Below are 20947 nucleotides of genomic sequence, written 5' to 3'. Positions count from 1 at the left end.
TAAAGGGTTAAGTATAAGCAATAGTAATAGTGATGCTTGCCTTATCAAGCACCACTAATAATATTACTATGATACTATTACTGGCCGACAGGAATTAAAAAAAAAATGTCAGAAAACTCTATAAATCTGCATCTAAGAATCAGGAACTCTATTTACAAGATCTGGTACTTCAGAAATGGCAGGAAACTCTGAGCTTTGACTCATTGCTTGCTAAAGCTTAGAGGACTCTTCACCCAGTTTTTGCAGTAAAGTTAGTCTACATTAGCTGTGCAGTTCTGCAATTAAGGAAGTTTAGCAGCATAGTAGAGAGAAAGGTGCAACTGTCATCTACTAACTTGTGATTGTCTGAGGCACTTTAACAAAGACGAAAGGTTCTTGCAATAAAAAAAGAAAACAACTCACCTATTTTTTTTTTTACAGTATTCACTTGAAAAGACTTTTGCAAACATACTGAATATAGGGGCTCAAATGTTATGGAATATAAAAGGGGCTTTTGTTCGCCTTGGTAGAGCTAAGTGCTTCTTTAAACCTACAATGAGCTCAAAAACAATATAAAACCCACCAATTTTTATATAATGATATATAGAGATTTTAAGGAATGGAATAAAAACTTAAGACTTTGTTTACTTTTGCTGAGCTTATTGCTTAATGAAACAATATGCTAAAAAGCACAGTGTCATTCCCACATGACATAACAAAGATTTTGACTATCGAAATTGCACTTTTATTTTGCATTTGCTTTATTATTTTCTTAGCACAGGCTATATATTGAAATAATCTTTCATTTAAAAAATGCTCAAGAAATGTAGTTTTGTTTACTGTATTTTTGCATAATTTCTGTTTGCATAATGATTACATTTGGCAAATGAATTTTTTTTTAAATATCAACACTAAATATCAGCTATTGACATTTTCAGTTAAAAAAATATTAGCCTTTTAGCAACCCATATCGGTTGAACTATAGTTTGTGTTCAGAAGTCCAGAGTGTCATGCTGGTAGCGCAGTCTAGGGCTGTTCTCACTGTAGAACTGACTGAACCAGCGTCTGTGTTTCTGAATAGCTGAGTCCTCTTTCACAAGCATGGGTTTGGAGATGTACGTCTTGTTGTTCCAGATCATCACATCTCGTTCAAACTGTAACAACAAAACCATCAGTTACTGTTTGAGACAGCTCATCCTTTGGAAGGTTAGTTGTAAACATTAGGAAACAGTAAACAAATTTTTAGAATTTTGTTAGTTGTGTCATAAAGGTCTAGTTGCATTCAGAAGATGCTTAGTTAGGAATATGACGCATGAAGTCACATGAACTACTTTTATGATTCTTTTTTAAGCTTGAAAGCCAAGTCACTATTCACTGCCACAGAATGGACAAAATGGACTAATTAAAAGTCTATTTTAATGAAACTAGAGTGATTTGTGTGGAACAGCTGCAACTGTTTAAAGAAGACCTTGGAGAGTGTGTGATCAGACAGACGAGATATTTCAATTTATTAGGCCAGATCCCTATGTCTGCATTCAGTAACGGATCCTGGCATAGGCGATATAGGCAGGCGCCTAGGGCGGCAACGCTCACAGGATACCTGCCAGGCCGCCCCCGCACAGAGCTTGCAAAATCGTGATGGGAGAAAGGTGCCCCGAATTGTGCCGCCCCGCCCCTGGCTCGCAAGATCACGATGGGAAAAGGTGCCCCAAATTTTGCCAACCCGCCCCCGCACAGAGCTCGCAAGATCGCCATGGGAGATAGGTGCCCCAAATCGTGCCACCCTGCCCCCGCACGGCTTGCAAGATTGCGATGGGAGAAAGGTGCTCCGACAGACTACGGAGACTAAAAGGCTCTATATGGTTATATAGATAATGTATTCTTACATTATGAACAAACATAAAATAACCATGATACACAGTAGGCCTATATGTAGGCTAAACCATAACACAGGATCTTCTTAGTGGTCTTGCAATAATTAGTATCAACCATGTGATTGCTGGGGAGATATGACAAAGTCATTGATGATTTTGCATCAATGAAAACTAGGAGGGGAGGGTTACATTTTAAATTAGGCATTAGGTGTAATAGCACAAAGTAGCAGCAATTTAATTGTGCAATTTAAGTTATGTACTGTATATACTGTATAATGTCAGTGTTAATAGAATGTGGCATTTATTTATATATATAAGGGGTGTTAAGGGGGGGTGCCACGTCCGATCTCGCCTAGGGCACCAAGTAAGCGAGAACCACCACTGTCTGCATTACCTGGATGCACTCTGCCCGCAGAATGAACTTTGGTACCAGGGGAGGGATGGTGCTCTGGTAGAATATGGTGTGTGATACACACTGCAGTAATGGCTCGACTGGAGTAACGCAGTGCACAATCACACCTCGACCCAGGAAACTGTGTTCAAAGAGCAGGAAGACGACACCTGGGCCCACCTACAAATATGAAATATAGAATTTATGTGCATTTTCACTGGCGAGTACACAGAGGGTAAAACCACCATAATCTGAATTACTATTTGTAATTACAAAAATGCAACATTGTCGCATATGATTTGTATGTGTTATGATACTATGGTACTGTATGTTGCTGAATATTTGCATACTGTCATTGAAAGTGTACATCTGTCTGTCGTGTATATTCATTACTGCACTTTATCCAAGCTTAGCCTTGAATAATGATCGTTCTCACACATCCCATCAGGTTTATTCACTATCACTATGGCAACGTGACAGTTCCTTTTCAAAGAACACGTTCACAAATTCTGAAAAGCGACACAACTGAACAGTGAAGGAAAATTATGCCTTTGAGACGTGGTCTGCTGTACATATACAATACCAATTCCTGTCTCTTAGAAACTACAGTGTAAAATCCACCACAGTTTTCTCTCAAAGATGTCTTGTGAAATTATAGAAAAGTTTAATATTTTTGTTATATAATACAGTGTCCCCAAAACATCTATGGATAATTAAGACACACTTCAAATGTATTAATGGAAAAAAATACAGAAGATATATTAATGTCACTGCAATATAGCACAAGCACACTTATCAAGCAACACATTTGACAAGATTATGTTTGGCTCGTTATGTAACAATGCAGGTAATTGGGTATTTAATCAGCTATTTTTTTTGCTTCACTTGTCTCAAGCTTATAAAACACTAGTAGTGTTTTATTTGTGAATGAATTGCTTTTTTTAAAAGAATTTTTAAAGTGAACGAATCGTCCATTTGTTTCGGTTGAGAATTTTTTTTAAATGAATCACTTTATTTTATATTTTTGTCCAGCACTTTTTACAATACACTTCAAAGCAGCTGACTCAATGATTCAATGAATCACATAACACATAAAAGACCCTCATTTGTCGCCACCTACTGATGAAATGATCTGCAGAAATGGCGACTGAATGAATCTTTTTGGTAAACGGATTCAAAAGACGACTTACAGGGATGAATCAAATCTCCACCACTATTAAACACTGTAATCTTGTGCCCCCTTACAGGTTGTGACCCCCTGTGCTGGGGCACCTCTGTTGAGGGGAACTTGAGGGGACCTCATACATCCACTTAAAGGAATATTCTGGGTTCAATACAAGTTAAGCTCAGTCGACAGAATTTGTGGCATAATGATGAATACCCCAAAAATGTATCATCCGTCCTTTTCTTTAAAAAAAGCAAAAATCGAGGTTACAGTGAGGCACTTGCATTGGAAGTGAATAGGACGAAGTTTTGGAGGGTTTAAAGGCAGAAGCTTATAATTTTATGAAAGCACTTACATTAATTCTTCTGTTAAAACTCATGTATTATTTGAGCTGTTAAGTTGTTTAAACCATCATTTTTACAGTCATTTAAGGTTTTAGGGTTTGTTGACATTACATCATCATGGCAACGATGTAAAATTGAATATAACTGTACACTGAAAAGGTTAGTAAGCGATTTTATCATACTAAAATCATGTTAACACGCATATTGTTTATGTCTTGTGACTATACTTTTGAAATATTATTTAAACGTTTACAGATTGGCCCCCATTCACTTCCATTGAAAGTGCCTCACTGTAACCCAGATTTTTGCTTTTTTTAAAGGAGGGGAAGTCGAAATAAATTTTTGTGGTAATCAATACTGTCACAAATGCTGTCGATTGAGCTTAACTTGTATTGAACCTGGAATATTCCTTTAAAATCACCCTCAGACCAGATGGTTATTTGCAGAAATGGCTGAGGGCAGTGATTTTAGTCCTGAGAAAATCTCTAGCATCATTTGTTTGCAGATGCCAGTTATCTAATGCAATCCCATTCATAAATTAGATTTTTTTTTTTTTTTTTTTTTTGTAAGTGATACTTTTTTTGGGCCACTGCACATCTGTATTTAGTACAGCAATACTTCACTGTACAAAAAAGGATGAATCTCATTTGTAAACCTGACACATGCCACAAGATGTTTAATATACATAAAAGCATGTTTGTGGGTAACTACTTGTTTATCATTACAGCAAACAACCTTCAGACCACAAAGATCACGACACTGGCATTGTCTGCAAGATGATCCATGAGGTAAGTTCCATTCTGCTAATCACGGCATACATTTCTAGGCATTTCTCAAAATTTGCACAGCTCACCGGCGCCCTCTAGCGGACAATCCAATCACTACCTGTCTTGCCAGGACGTCCAAATCAAGAAGAGGCCAGTGGCGACCAAACACAGTTAGAGCATGTTTCACCAACATCTGTGAGCAGTGCTTGTTTGGATCGGGCTCTGGTTTCCACTCCACCTGGCAAAAACACACACAAATAATCAGTGATCAACAATAAAGGGATAGTTCACCACCCAAAAATTCTGTCATTTGCTCACCCTCATGTTGTTTCAAACCTGTATGACTTTCTTTCTTCTAAGGAACACAAAAGAAGATATTTTGCCAAATTTCCGAGCTGCTCTTTCCCACATAACAAAAGCAAATATTTAGCAGTGGCTGTTAAGCTCCAAAAAGGACAAAAAAGCTCCAAAAAGCATCCTGAAAGTTTGTTATTCAATGAAAATATTTTCCTTTGCTTTAGCTCTTGAATCTCATTCCTATTTGCATACATTTAAATATGGCACTTCAAGACACATTGTGCCAAGTTTGACGTCAGTCATCCCACACACATTGGTTCTGCGGCATGCTTGAATATGCATCAATGCAAATTATGCGGGGGTATTTCTCCTGAAGTCCACCATCATCTCCAATGGTTTGAGTGTGTTCAGCTCAAGGTTGTTGTGACCGCACCAGACAGCCAGCTGATCAACCTCCCGTCTTTATGCAGACTCATCACCATCGCGGATGAGGCCGATGACCATGGTGTCATCTGCAAACTTCAGGAGCTTGACAGTGGGGTCTTTTGCAGTGCAGTCATTCGTGTACAGGGAGAAGAGCAGTGGAGAGAGAACGCATCCCTGAGGAACACCAGTGCTAATAGTGAGGGTCCCGGATGCGAGTTTCCCCAGTCTCACTAGCTGCTGCCTATCTGTCTGGTGATCCATCGACAGATTGGGGTGGGCACGGAGAGCTGGGTGAGTTTGGTTGAGAGAAGATCAGGCATGATGGTATTGAAGGCTGAACTGAAGTCCACAAATAGGATCCTTGCATAAGTCCCAGTTCTTTCAAGGTGTTGCAGGATATAATGCAGTCCCATATTGACAGCATCATCCACAGACCTGATTGCTCGGTAAGCAAACTGAAGGGGGTCCAGCAGGGGTCCAGTGATGTCCTTCATGTAGGCCAAAACCAGTCTCTCAAACGACTTCATGACCACAGACTTGAGAGCGACGGGTCTGTAGTCATTACGTCCTGTGATTTAGTTTTTTTGGGGGACCGGAATGATGGTGGAGCATTTGAAGCAGCTTCACACTGCTCCAGTGATCTATTGAAGATCTGTGTGAAGAAGGGAGCCAGTTGGTCAGACTTTCAGATAGGCAGGTGAAACACCGTCTGGGTCTGAAGCTTTCCTAGTCTTTTGTTTCCGAAAGACCCGGCACACATCCTCCTCACAGATCATAAGTTCAGATTGAGTACCAGGTGGGGGGAGGAGGGGTGTTCCAGGAGGTGTTGGTGTGTGTGTGAAGTGAAGATCAGAGCAGGGGAGGGGTGTGAGACTGGGCTTTTCAAACCTGCAGTAAAACACATTCAGTTCATCAACCATTAGTTGACTCTCTACAGAATGAGGGGGAGGTGTCTTGTACTTGGTGATTCTTTTCAGGCCTGAAAACTGTTTTTTCAGCTTTACAGAGTAGCTTCTTTTAGCCACTCTGATTTCCATAGTCAGTGTGTTCCTGGCCTGGTTGTACAATATTTTATCCCCACTTCTGTAAGCATCCTCTTTGACATGACGAAGCTGTCTGAGTTTTCCTGTAAACCATGGTTTATTGTTATTGAATGATAAAAATGTCCTAGTAGGGATGCACATATCATCACAGAAACTGATATATGATGTCACAGTATCTGTGAGCTCACAGGTCTTTTCATTGTATGGAAAAGACCTGTGTTAACATTCTACATAACATCTCCTTTTTATGTTTCACGGATGCAATAAAGTCATACGGGTTTCGAACCATATACACGTGAGTAAATGATAATAGATTTTTAATATTTGGGTGAACTATCCCTTTATAAGTGGACTTATTAAGTATAATGCTACATAGAATATCTCCCCTGCCTTGAACCCAGTTTTATGACAGTTGCGTTATCCGTTTTAGCTCTGCCACAGCACAATGCATCTTGGTTTTCCGTGACATAAAGATATAAAAACTGTTAATGTTTCTCCTTTAAAATGGATGTTTGTGTGGGTATTCAAACCTTCCAGTCATGTCGTATGAACTCCCAGGTCTTGCTGTTAGTGTATCGCAGATCAACTCCACTGACGATACCTGGAGTGTGCAAATGAGCCAAGTGTGCTATATCTGCAGCGTTCTCTGGAATCTCCTGAGCAAATACAAAAGTTGCAAAAGTGTGCATTAATGTAAAAATGACTAATAGATGCAACTAAACCTCTACAGACACAAATATGACTGCTTATTACACAGCATTCTCGATTTCCTACATAGCTGTGCTAGTCTCATGTCTCTCATATTACTCCGCGGTCTCTATTTTCTCACATAACTTAATTTAAACTAAAATCAATATTCCATGACCATTTACTAGTTATTTGGCAAGTATGACAAATATTTCACAAATATGACAACAAAGTTAACATCTATGAATTTATCTGAGCAAACTTCTGTCTGCTACATGTAATACTAAAGTTTAATGGTCAGAATATTCCTTTGGCTAAATATACTGTATATTACATGTACTGTATTAATCACAATAGATCTGAAATTATGTGCGTGTATATAATCTCACCTCAATATGTGCATTTATAAAGTGTTCGGTACGTCCGCGGTAAACCCATTCCCCGCGGGTGATCTCACTTTGTTCTGGGACTCTCCAGCTGGGCTCCAACCCATCACAATGAAACCACACCAGAACCTGCCCGTTGATCTCACAACTGGGCCAGCACCGAACCTTCGCAAATTCAGGCACTAGGATTCCATAAAGGTGTTAGTAAACGGGTCTAATATGTAGGTTTTTTTTCTTCTTTTTTTTCTTTATTTTCTCCCAATTTGGAATGCCCAATTTCCACTGCTTAGTAGGTCCTCATGGTGACGCGGTTACTCACCTCAATCCAGGTGGCGGAGGACAAGTCTCAGTTGCCTCCGCTTCTGAGACAGTCAATCTCATCATCTTGTGCATCTTATCACGTGGCTCGCTGTGCATGACACCGTGGAGACTCACAGCATGTGAAGGCTCATGCTACTCTCCACGATCCACACACAACTTACAACATGCCCCGTTGTGAGCGAGAACCACTAATCACGACCACGAGGAGGTTACTCTACCCTCCCTAGCAACCGGGCCAATTTGGTTGCTTAGGAGACCTGGCTGGAGTCACTCAGCATGCCCTGGATTCAAACTCGTGACTCCAGGGGTGGTAGTCAGCATCAATACTCGCAGAGCTACCCAGGCCCCTATATGTAGTGTTTTTAACATGAGCTCCAATACAAACTAGGTTTTTAACGGGATAGTTCAACCCCTCATCATTTACTCACCCTCATGCCATCCCAGATGTGTATGACTTTCTTTCTTCTGCAGAAAACAAAGTTTTTTAGGAGAATATCTCAGGTCTGTAGGTCCATACAATGCAAGTGAATGGTGTCCAAAATGTTAAAGCTCCAAAAAGCACATAAAGACAGCATAAAAGTAATGCATCAGACTCCAGTAGTTTAATCCATGTCTTCTGAAGCGATCCAATCGGTTTTGGGTGAGAAAAGACCAAAATATAGCTCCTTTTTCACTACAAATCTTGACATCTGCAGTCTCCTTGGCGATCATGATTTCAAGCTCGATTACACGTCCTAGCACCATCTTGTGCTCTTCACATGTGTCAAGCACTACGAAGTGTAATCAAGCTAGAAATCATGATCATGCCTAAAAAAGGAGTTATATTTTGGTCTGTTTTAAGCAATTAGATCACTTAAGAAGACATGGATTAAACCACTGGAGTCATATGGGTTGCTTTTATGTGCTTTTTGGAGCTTCAAAATTTTTGTCACCATTCACTTGCATTATACAGTATATGGACCTACAGAGCTGAGATATTCTTCTAAAAATCTTTGTTTGTGTTCTGCAGAAGAATGAAAGCCATGCACATCTGGGATGGCATGAGGGTGAGTAAATGATGAGAGAATTTTCATTTTTGGGAGAACTATTCCTTTAAGTATGCATTAAAATAGGCCATGCATCCATCCATCTATTAAGTCATTAGAATCATTTAATTAATGAGTGTCTGCCATCTACACAGTCATTGAATCTAGAAAAAAAAATGTGTATATCTCAATTTCCTCCTGGATCACCTTTATCTGCATAGGGAATCTTCACACATTTTCCATCTATCCCACGGAACTGCCACCCATGAAAGGGGCATTCGATGCAACCCCCGATAACTCTTCCCCCCACAGCCAGGTTGGCACCTAAATGGGGGCAATAAGCATCCACCACATAGGCCTTGCCATCCTGGCCACGAAACACCGCCACCTGCTGTCCTGAAAGAGAAACAACAACAAATACATGGATAAACGGATAAATACATAAACAAATAAATAAATATAATTGCAATCTAATATATATATATATATATATATATATATATATATATATATATAATTATTTATTTTTTTTTAATCATTCCGTCTGTGATGTCTACCGAATCAACTGAATCACAGCCATCCAGATATTATTCAGTTCAGAACAACACACATATATACATACATACATACACACACACAGGGTTGGGAGGATTACTTTTGAAATGTATTCCACTACAGATTACAGAATACATGCTGTAAAATGTAATTTGTAATGTATTCCGTTAGATTACTCAAGGTCAGTAATGTATTCTAAATACTTTGGATTACTTCTTCAGCACTGGTAGATTTTTTTCACTTGTTTTGACTATAAAAACTCTGCCAGTACAGTAAGACAAAATACACGTTAAAAATACATTCTCTGAAAAACCTAAATATCTTATGCAGTGTTGTTTCTAAAACAAGATAAATCAAACTGATCTTGTTTTAAGGATTTTTAGATATTTTTACAGGAAAACAACACAAAAATTATTATCAAGAATACAATTTTTACCCTAATATCAAAGGTCTTACTAGAAAAAAGAAATTATGATCCAACGTGAATTTTCTTGATAAAAAAATATGATCATGCCTGGTAACGTGCATGTAAAATGGCTAGAAATAGCATTTAAGCTTAGCGTAAAGCTGACAATTTACACAAGGTTTATTTCTATTTCTTCTGCTCCAAACTTACTTCAAACTTACTTCTCTGTCTACTCGTATGAATGTAACACATCATAAGGAAGTGTTTCACCGCTGTTCAAATGCATATATCAAATTTATATGTATAAATGTTTTCCATCTGAAAGGACTAAATATTAAATGAAACAAATAACAATAAAATGCAAAGTAATCTCTTCAGTAATCAAAATACTTTTTGAATGTAACTGTATTCTAATTACAAATGATTTAAATTGTAACTGTAGTGGAATAAAGTTACTTATATTTTGTATTTTAAATACGTAATCCCGTTACATGTATTCCGTTACTCCCCAACCTATATATATATATATACATACATACATACATATATACAGTATATATGTATATATAACCTGAAGGGGGCAATATTGTTTCTTTTTCATAGAGAGCCATGGAACTTCTCCAGGTTCATTGGGTAAGTGCCCTGGACTGTCATTTTTAAAGAATTTCGGTTGAGAAAGGCCTGGTCTGCTTGCTTGTGTTTGAAAGCCCAAACACAGGGTAAGCAGGAAGTCTGCTCCAACACTTCTCCAACACTGCTGCGTTCCTACAACTACTGTAACATCAAATAATGTAGCTTACTCTTAACTAATGCGATTAATTATTAACTAATGTGGTTATATGGAGTGTTAGACAATAGTTGATTCTCAATCAATATGCAGAGGAGGAACAACAAATAAGGTTAGAGTTGAGGGTAGTCATGGTTTCATTTCACAACTTGTAGTTTGTAAATGACAGGTTATGCCAGGGTGTCAGGTATGAAAGGTTATAAACGAGTTCCAGTTTTTTGGTATTACTCCTCAGGGAACAAAATACTCAATAAAATGTATACTTTCGCTTTGGATAAAGACACCTGCCAAATAAATGCAAATGGAAATGCACTACTTATATCATGAGCCAGATGGGGCAGTTAATAATTAAATAATAATAAAAAAATTATGTGTGTCAGTTAATTATTTATTTTAATTTTTTTGGCAAGTTGCTGTTTTTTATATAACCAGTCCAGGAATAGGCGTAGCAGCACACTGTAAAATCATTTTGTCTCACCAGGTCTACACCTACAGGACTTTCTTTTATGCTGACCCGTGGAGTTTTATTTGCCTGCAATGCAGTTTGCCTGAAAACAAGATGCTAGTCTCAGACTACAAAATCAAACCAGAAACACAGTGGAAAACAACATACTGCATTAAAAGTCTGTATATGAACAGACAATGGTAATTAGTAAACAGAGAATGATGAAAATAATACAGTATGTGTGGAGACATCAATGATGAATATTCCTCTTTCATATGATTACCGATAGGGCGGGAAATAAAAAAAAAGGTTAACACTGTTATTTACTCATACTCATAAAAGGAGATATTAGGCAGAATGTTAGAATGCATTTTATTGTTTTGTTTTTTCAAATGAAATACTTAACTTGCTATACTCTATGTATGCTATATGTTTTAACATGAAAAATTACTATTACAATTTGAAACAAAATTTCAGAACTTCTTAAACTACTTCAAAGAGTTCTCATAAAATAATCCTCCATCTGCAGCAATGACAGCTTTGCAGATCTTTGGCATTCTAGTTGTCAGTTTGTCCAGATACTCAGGTGACATTTCACCCCACACTTCCTGTAGCACTTGCCATAGATGTGGCTGTCTTGTCGGGCACTTCTCACACACCTTACAGTCTAGCTGATCCCACAAATGCTCAATGGGGTTAAGATCCATAACACTCTTTTCCAATTATCTGTTGTCCAATGTCTGTGTTTCTTTGCCCATTCTAACATTTTCTTTTTGTTTTTCTGTTTCAAAAGTGTCTTTTTCTTTGCAATTCTTCCCATAAGGCCTGCACCCTGAGTCTTCTCTTTACTGTTGTACATGAAACTGGTGTTGAGCGGGTAGAATTCAATGAAGCTGTCAGCTGAGGACATGTTAGGCGTCTATTTCTCAAACTAGAGACTCTGATGTACTTATCCTCTTGTTTAGTTGTACATCTGGCCTTCCACATCTCTTTCTGTCCTTGTTAGAGCCAGTTGTCCTTTGTCTTTGAAGACTGTAGTGTACACCTTTGTATGAAATATTCAGTTTTTTGGCATTTTCAAACATTGTATAGCCTTCATTCCTCAAAACAATGATTGACTGATGAGTTTCTAGAGAAAGCTGTTTCTTTTTGCCATTTTTGTCCTAATATTGACCTTAAGACATGCCAGTCTATTGCATACTGTGGCAACTCAAAAACAAACACAAAGACAATGTTAAGCTTCATTAATGAACCAAATAGCTTTCAACTGTGTTTGATATAATGGCAAGTGATTTTCTAGTACCAAATTAGCAATTTAGCATGATTACTCAAGGATAAGGTGTTGGAGTGATGGCTGCTGGAAATGGGGCCTGTCTAGATTTGATCAAAAATGACTTTTTTTTCTTTTTTTTTTTTCAAATAGTGATGGTGCTGTTTTTTACATCAGTAATGTCCTGACTATACTTTGTGATCAGCTGAATGCCACTTTAGTGAATTAATGTACCAATTTCCTTGCGAAACAGCAAAATCTGTACATTATTCCAAACTTTTGGCCGCCAGTGTGTGTGTGTGTGTGTATATATATATATATTTATTTATTCACACACACTGTATATTATTTAAGATAGCATATAGCATGCCACACTGCAATCACTGCATAACAAGTCATGTCTTCCCAAAAACTGAATAAAGTTGAAATATGACACAACAGTTGACAGAAGTCATGGGCAACATTTTATCCAGCTCTTTTAGTTACTAGGAAAAAAGATGTGTCCACGTGGTCTTTCTTTGTGCAAAGACAGGCATGAAGGGGATGTAACATTTGCGACAGCACTGCTGCATTATCGACCGCAAAGTCGGAATGCAAATTCCTTAGTTCCGTTTTTGAAGTGACCTGAAAAACCACATGGTTACAAAACTGTGAATGGAGAGCTATTTCAGTCTCGTATCTGCGTCTGCGTAGCACTCGAAGGGAGACATTGCAGAAAATGTGCAGGGAGAGTCTCATAGGGAAACACAGGTTGTCTGTAATTAATTTCCATTTTTACCTATTAGGGGCCGTTCACACCAAGCACATCCGTCCGCGCTCTTTTCAATTGTTTTCCTATTTAAACATGCGCAAGACAGGCGTCTTTGGCCGTTGCTCCGCATCTCGTGCAGCAGTGTCGCGTTTATTAAATGCTGTGCCAAGTTAAAAGGAAATCTATTTAAACAATAGAATAGAATTAGTCTGTTCGTGTCTAACATTTTTCAAAAGGACGATTTCTGTGTAAACGGCCCTTAAGGAGGATGCGTTCGTGTTCAAAAACAGCTGAACGGAGCGCAACGGAATGGAACAGAACGCAGGGCTCTCGTGACACATTTTCAGAAGTGGATTTTTATTTATTTTTTACTTGGCAAGAACGTGTCCGGGTGATTTAACACCCCAAAATAAAAATAAATACAAATTATTAAATTAATATTAAATTATATAAGAAATTATATTTTGCTTTCAGAAAATAAAGCTTATTGTAGGAACATTAAAGGGATAGTTCACCCAAAAATGAAAATGCCAACTACAAAGAATAAGCAGTAACATAATTAAAAGAAAAGTGGTCATAAAAAGTATATTACTATTAAATAATAAAGTAGTGTGTGTGTGTGTGTGTGTGTGTGTGTACTGTAAATGAGTAAAATAAATTAAAGGAATATCATCCAAAATTATCTCATCATTTACTCACCCTCATGCCATCCCAGATGTGTATGACTGTCTTTCTTCTGCTGAACACAAATGAAAATTTTTAGAATAATATCTTAGCTCTGTAGGTCCATACCAGGGTCGCATCTACCAATTTCCAAGCGGGTATGCAAAACAAAATTTTGCGTATCTTGTATCTTTTGAGCAGGGAGAGGTATGTGGGTGTCGTCCACTTTAAGTGTTGTTGGGGGGTTTGGGGGCGACCACTTTACATGGCGCCCCTATGCATTACAGACCTTGCATATATGGTTTTTGTAAAGTCATAAAGGTAATCCATATGACTCCAGTGGTTTAATCAATGTCTTCTGAAGTGATACAGTTGGTTTTGTGTGAGAACAGACCAAAATATAACTCCTTTCTCACTGTACATTTTGGCATTGATCATGCCATGATTATGATTACAAGCTCGATTACACTTCCTGCTCGACGCACGCGCAGAGGGCTAGATGTGTTCAGCAGAAGAAAGTAAGTCATACACATCTGGGATGGCATGAGGGTGAGTAAATGATGAGAGAATTTTAAATTTTGAGTGAACTAAGATTTCCCCAGAACATTCCAGGAACAGAGCTTTAAAGTTCTTTTTTAGACAGAAAAGTTTTTTACGGAAATAGAACATTTGTTTTTGGTTGTGGTTGAGCATAACGGTTCCCCCAACGTTCCCTTAACCTCTAAAATTCCAGGAACCTTTCAGAATGAATCAGAATGAGCTTTATTGCTAAGTATGCTTACACATACAAGGAATTTGTCTTGGTGACAGGAGCTTCCAGTACACAACAATACAAAACAGCAACAAATAATAAAAATAAATAAATATTGAAAAGAACAAAGTATATATAGAATACACAATAGACTATATATATATATATATATACAGTATGTATGTGTGTGTATATATAAAAAAGACTAAACTGTGTATTGCACATTAATTATTGCTCAATGGGGCAGTTTTAACTGTTCATGAGATGGATAGCCCGGGGGAAAAAAACTGTTCCTGTGCCTGACGGTTCTGGTGCTCTGAGCTCTGAAGCGTCGGCCAGAAGGCAACAGTTCAAAAAGGTAGTGGGAAGAGTGAGTGGGGTTCATAGTGATTTTTCCAGCCTTTTTCCTCACTCTGGAAGTGTATAGTTCTTGAAGGGAGGGCAGGGGGCAACCAATAATCCTCTCAGCAGTCCGAACTGTCCTTTGTAGTCTTCTTATATCTGATTTCGTAGCTGAACCAAACCAGACAGTTATAGAAGAGCAGAGGACAGACTCAATGACTGCTGAGTAGAACTGTATCAGCAGCGCCTGTAGCAGGTTGAACTTCCTCAACTGGCGAAGGATGTACAACCTCTGCTGGGCCTTTTTTGCAACGGAGTCAATGTGGGTCTCCCACTTCAGGTCCTGTGAGATGGTAGTGCCCAGGAACCTGAATGACTCCACTGCTGCCACAGTGCTGTTTAGAATGGTGAGGGGGGGCAGTGTTGGGGTGTTCCTCCTAAAGTCCACAATCATCTCCACCGTTTTGAGCGTGTTCAGCTCAAGGCTGTTTTGACTGCACCACACAGCCAGCTGTTTAACTCCCCTTCTGTATGCAGACTCATCGTCATCTCAGATGAGACCGATGACAGTGGTGTCATCTGCAAACTTCAGGAGCTTGGCAGAGGGGTCCTTGGTGATGCAGTCATTGGTGTAGAGGGAGAAGAGTAGTGGGGAGAGCACACATCCCTGGGGGGCACCAGTGCTAATTTTACAGGTGCTGGAAGTGAATTTCCCCTGTCTCACAAGCTGCTGCCTGTCCGTCAGAAAGCTGGTAATCCACTGACAAATAGACGCACGGTATGCCGGTACTAACAAAATATCGCAATACCAAAAAATTTTAAACAGTATGATATCACCTTGTTAATTTCAGTACCATATTAATGTATGCTGCCATTAGCAAAATGTAATGTAATGTGACAGTTTTGAGATGAAATCAAAGATCATTTTAAAATAATAAAAAAGCCTCTATATGGCCAAGTGTGATCATTAAACAGCAAAAGGATGTCAATTAATGAAATAATATACAGTCACATGCTCTGCGTGCCATTATGAATAAGAGGTGCTTCTCTGCTGTCATCTCCTTCACACACACGCAGGCACACACAAGAACACACACACAGGCACGCACACGAATACACACATACTACAAATGCTTGATTTTCATACAGTGTGTCCAATAGTATCCATCTGCAGAGCCACAGATCAGTGTGTTGAGTGTATCATGGCACTTTTCCACTGCATGTTACGGTTCGACTCGACTTTTCTGAGCTTGCTTTTCCACTGCAGTTTAGTGTCACCTCAACATGGGTGGGATTATAGGCTGATCGTCATAGTTGCGCCGCCTCTACTGCCGTGACATCATCTTAAACGCGACACAAACATTACTGACCATAAACAATAACATGACTGCTAGCTGTTAGCTACTAGCTCATTGTGCTGCATAAAGCAGTTGTTGCATGGTGATTGTACACAGGTGTAACAGTTAAATTGGCCTGGTAGTTTTAGAAGCAAGCTTTCCAGTAGCTGGTCAACTAAATAAAGTGAGGCTTTCAAGCAGAATATAGAGTTAACGTAACAAAACGTACCATCCTCCATCGTGGACTCCAACAACGCCATGGCCGAGTCCAGGGCACTCTCCGTCACATTGCTCGCCGGTCTACTGCAGTAGATAGTGTCCATGTGGTCGAACCACTTCCACTTTCTTCTGTTTGAACCACTCCGGCTGTTGTGGTCCTTGATGGCTCTGTAGTCACTTAAATTTTATTTTTTACTTTTCCCTACACTGTTGGTGGTTCCGGTGGTAGCCGTGTGCGGCCAACAGCTGAGACACTTCCTGAAAGACTTTTTCGTTTCACGTCGTTTCGTTCGTCGCTAACGAGAGGAATGTCTGCACCTCGTTTATTGACCATGACGTGGTTTTGCACACAGCCATTTCTTTTTACAATTCAAAAGTCACATGAACAAATGTTATTGCTGTCACTGTTGCTAACTTTAAAACTAGCGGGTTGATGTCCCATGTCGCAAATCCAGTGACGCTGGTAGTGACGATTCTCTCTGACCAATCAGTGATCTGCAGGGTTTTGACGTCACATTTAGTATTGGCTCGGCTCACTTGGAACCTCGACCGAGGTGGTACTAAAAAAAAGTATCAGGTACCAGGTACTATCCACAGTGGAAAACCCCCAAAAAGCGAGCAGAGTCGAGTCGAGACGAGCTGTACCGTGCAGTGGAAAAGCCCCATAAATGGCCGTGAACTCTCAAATGAACTCTTTCTCCATTACAGTTCGTGAGTCGCGGGAAGCTTGATATAATGAACCCTTCACAAACAGGAAGAACTTCAAAGATCTTTCAAAATAAAAGTCCAGCTGAAATGAGAGCTTTATTCATCTGATTGCGTGAAATTGAAGACATTGACAGAAAAAAATATTACTACTGTATAAAAGTGTAATATTCAAAGCAGTCGCAATAATACTCATAGTAACAATAATAAAATATTACATGGTTATATTATTAGTATTATTATCTGTAAGCAATATCACATAAGCAAGTGTACTGAATGTTGCGATTCAGCCATGGCAGCCTTTTGCCTCAGGCAACCAGATTGTTTTCATTTAATGTTTTCATTAATACTGTAAAAGCTCTGTTGTGCATTTTTTTTTTTTTTACCAATAATATATTATATTTATTTATTTATTTATTTATTTATTTTCCATTTGATTAAAGCTGTACAGTATGTATTTGATTAAACAATTTGATCATAACATTTAATTAAAACATTTAACATGGAATCCAGAAAAATAAAATAAAACAGAAAGGCATAATTTGTATCTATAAAACTTTATGCAGTTCTTTTGTGTGTAATTTCTGTTTAATTTAATCAAAAATCTGAGGTTTTTTATTTGGTGCCAAAGTATCGAGTTAGTATCGATACCGAGGTACCAGGGCTGGTATCGTACCGAAGCCAAAATTTTGGTATCGGAGCAACCCTATTTTATAGTTATAAAAAAATAAAACCTGAAATATAAACTTTACTAGAACGTTAGGAGTTGGTTACCCCCAAAAATAAATAAATGGGAACCATACACTTAGCCTTTATGTTAGGGGAACATTCCTTGTTTGCTGGTGTTGTAATTTAATTTATGCTGATTTCAATTCAAACACTGTATTACCGTATACTGTATTACAATAATGACAATCACCATTCAGATTAATGGGAATTACAAAAAGTAATTACTCGAAGGTAAAACATGCATCCATGTTCTGAAAGGGCGTGACCAAGGTAAACGCCGCCAACCCCCCCTAAATTTGGGTCCCTAAATTTCTTTTATTTATTTTCTATACTCTAATTATTATTATTATTATTATTATTATTATGTGCACAGGACACAATATGGCCAAATTGACATACTGTAAAATTCCAAATCAGGCACAAATAGACATATCAAGAGGCTGTAGATTTTTTTTCCCCTTCTGTTTTTGATTTTACTTTTGTTTGTTTGTTTTGTCTTTTCTTTTTCTTTTTTGTGAATCAACACTGTTATACACCGATAAGCCAAAACATTATGACCACCTGCCTAATATGCTGTTGGTCCTCTGCGTGCCTCCAAAACAGCGCCGACCTGAAGATGCGTGGACTCTACAAGACCCCTGAAGGTGTCCCGTAGTATCTGGCACCAAGACATTAGCAGCAGATCCTTAAAGTCCTGTAAGTTGCGAGGTGGAGCCGCCGTGGATCAAACTTGTTGGTCCAGCACATCCCACAGATGCTCATTCGGATTGAGATCTGGGGAAATTAGAGGCCAGGGCAACACCTTGGACTCTTCATCATGTTTCTCAAACCATTCCTGAACAATGTGTGCAGTGTGGCAGGGCGCATTATCCTGCTGAAAGAGGTCACAGCCATCAGGGATTACCATTGCCATGAAGAGGTGTACCTGGTCTGGAATGATGTTTAGGTAGGTGGCATGTGTCAAACTGATGTCCACATGAATGGCCAGACCTAGGGTTTCCAGCAGAACATTGCCCAGAGCAACACACTCCTTCCACCAGCTTGTCGTCTTCTCACAGTGCATCCTGGTGCCATCACTTCCCCAGGTAAACAGCGCACATGTACACGGCTGTCCACGTGATGTAAAAGAAAACGGGACTCATCGGACCAGGCGACCTTCTTCCACTGCTCCAAGGTCCAGTTCCGATGCTTGTGTGCCCATTGTAGGCGCTTTCGATGGTGGACAGGGGTCATTATGACTGGTCTGCTGCTATACAGACACATATACAAGGTGCGATGCACTGTTTGTTGTGACACATTCCTTCCATAACCATCATTAAAAAAAATTGTGACTTGCGTCACAGTAGACCTTCTGTCGGTTTGGACCAGACGAGATAGCCTCTTGCATCAATGAGCCTTTGGCGCCCAACACCCTGTCGCCGGTTTGTCCCTCCTCGGACCACTGTCGTTAGGTACTCACCACTGCTGACTGGGAGCACCCCACAAGCCTTGTCGTTTCAGAGATGCTCTGACCCAGTCGTCTGGCCATAAAAATTTGGCCCTTGTCAAAGTCACTCAGGTCTTTACTCCTTCCCATTTCTCCTGCATTCAACATATTGACTACGAGTACTGATTGTTCGATTACCATCTAATCTACCCAGACCTTGTCATGTGGCCTTGTTAGGAGATGATCAACGTTATTCGCTTCACCTGTGAGTGGTCATAATGTTTTGGATCATCAGTGTTTGTTATATGTTCTAAGAAAAAAAATTAAGAAAAAAAAAAAAAGTAAAACGTAGCCTACCTTCACTGTTTGTTTTTATTGTGTGCTTTAAATAGTTTCTGTGCTGTAGTAAACTGTTTGATCATTAAATGGGTCTCACGGGACACTCTCTGAATGCCCCAAAGAGTAATAAACTGTGCGACATTTTACATTGACGTGATTTCGTCTCACCTGCGCAATTTAATTTGTCCTGCATTTTTACCTACCCAGCACAGTCACACTCTTGACATCTCCTCTCTCCAGCATGTGCGAGTCCAAAACTCGGTACCAGCCGTTCGGATACACTGGGGGTAATTCTCCAGTCTTGCGCCTCCGTCGCACCTCGTTGGCCGCTTGCGCCCGGGAGCGCCCGTCCTCCGCGATGTAACCCACCTCATCCACACCGCGGAGTAGCTCCAGAGGCGCGAATATCAGTCTATACAACCAGCCCATTGCCAGGAGGAACACTCCCGCAAAGATGCAAGCTGCTGCCCGCGCAGGGGCTCCGACCAGTCCGGTTCTCCGCCATAGTTCTGGGTATCCCGCTCCAAACAGCGAATCTAATGGATCTTGGACGTGCATGAAGAAAGCGGCGATGAGACCGATCGCGGCCACCGCGACCACCTTGAACATCAGCGATGTGCTTGAATTCTCCATGACAGAGATATGCACACCTGCGCTGACTCAGTGTCACTGAAACTCTGTCGCACTGCAACACACACACACATACAGTAGCCTATACACTATATTGCAATCAGTGCTCTTAATCCCTCCTTCCCCTTGTAGTTTCTATGCAGACGGAAAGCGGATTTGTTTGTTGTTGCACTTTTTTCCTAAGGGTCAGACTCGTTGCAAATGACCGTAGCGGCCGTGGATAAGTGATGCGGCGCTTGATTGACATCCGTGAGGACACGCCCACACGTCAGGTGACATATCAGCGTGATAGAAGTGCAGTGTGTAGCAAATCTAAATATTATGAGACGTGCACTTTGGGTGGGGGGAATGCATGATTATTTAAACATTACGTCATTTAGATGACAGACAGTTGATTAAGTTAACCTTTTTGTTCTGTTAAGATGTATGTTGATGGTCCAAGAGATCCCAATGTTAAAAAGTAGCATAATATTTCGGTTACAGTACAAGTTAAGCTTAATTGGCAGCAACTGTGGCATAATGTTGATTACCACAAAATAAATAAATAAAAATTATTATTTTGACTCGTCCCTCCTTAAAAAAAAAAAAAAAAAAAAAAAAAGTCGAGTTTACAGTGAAACTCTTACAATGGAAGTGAAAGGGGTCCTAAAAAAAAGATATTTTGATTTACCAAATAAAAATTGATTCTTAAAGGGATAGTTCACCCAACTAGTCTAATCCAGCCTAAAATTCTCTCATCATTTACTCACCCTCTTGCCATCTCAGATGTGATTGGCTTTCTTTCTTCTGCTGAACATAATTGAAGATTTTTAGAAGAGTTCTCAGCTCTGTTGGTCAATACAAGTGAAAGGGTACTAACACTTTGAAGGTCCAAAAGCACATAAAGG

The 20947-nt window shown here is 39.4% G+C and overlaps 2 protein-coding genes across 2 annotated transcripts in view; one reads left to right on the top strand and one right to left on the bottom strand.

Annotated features, from left to right (window-relative positions):
• Positions 1–20947, top strand: part of LOC127428617 (transcription factor TFIIIB component B'' homolog) — a 169498-nt gene that overhangs the window by 89842 nt on the left and 58709 nt on the right. The gene's annotated exons all lie outside the window — the stretch shown is intronic.
• zgc:92275 (cholesterol 7-desaturase nvd) lies at positions 708–20315 on the bottom strand. The gene is made up of 7 exons (XM_051677084.1): positions 19634–20315; positions 8913–9101; positions 7363–7541; positions 6817–6942; positions 4639–4758; positions 2248–2424; positions 708–1133 (listed from the first exon to the last, which is right to left on the bottom strand). The coding sequence occupies exons 1-7, from the start codon at positions 20061–20063 to the stop codon at positions 972–974; spliced, it is 1383 nt and encodes a 460-aa protein (XP_051533044.1). The 5' UTR covers positions 20064–20315; the 3' UTR covers positions 708–971.

This window comes from Myxocyprinus asiaticus, chromosome 38 (genome assembly GCF_019703515.2).
Source record: "Myxocyprinus asiaticus isolate MX2 ecotype Aquarium Trade chromosome 38, UBuf_Myxa_2, whole genome shotgun sequence".
In the NCBI taxonomy this organism is placed as follows: domain Eukaryota; kingdom Metazoa; phylum Chordata; class Actinopteri; order Cypriniformes; family Catostomidae; genus Myxocyprinus; species Myxocyprinus asiaticus.
The sequence above is the reverse complement of the archived record's forward strand: the minus strand, read 5'-3'. Positions and strand labels throughout refer to the sequence as shown.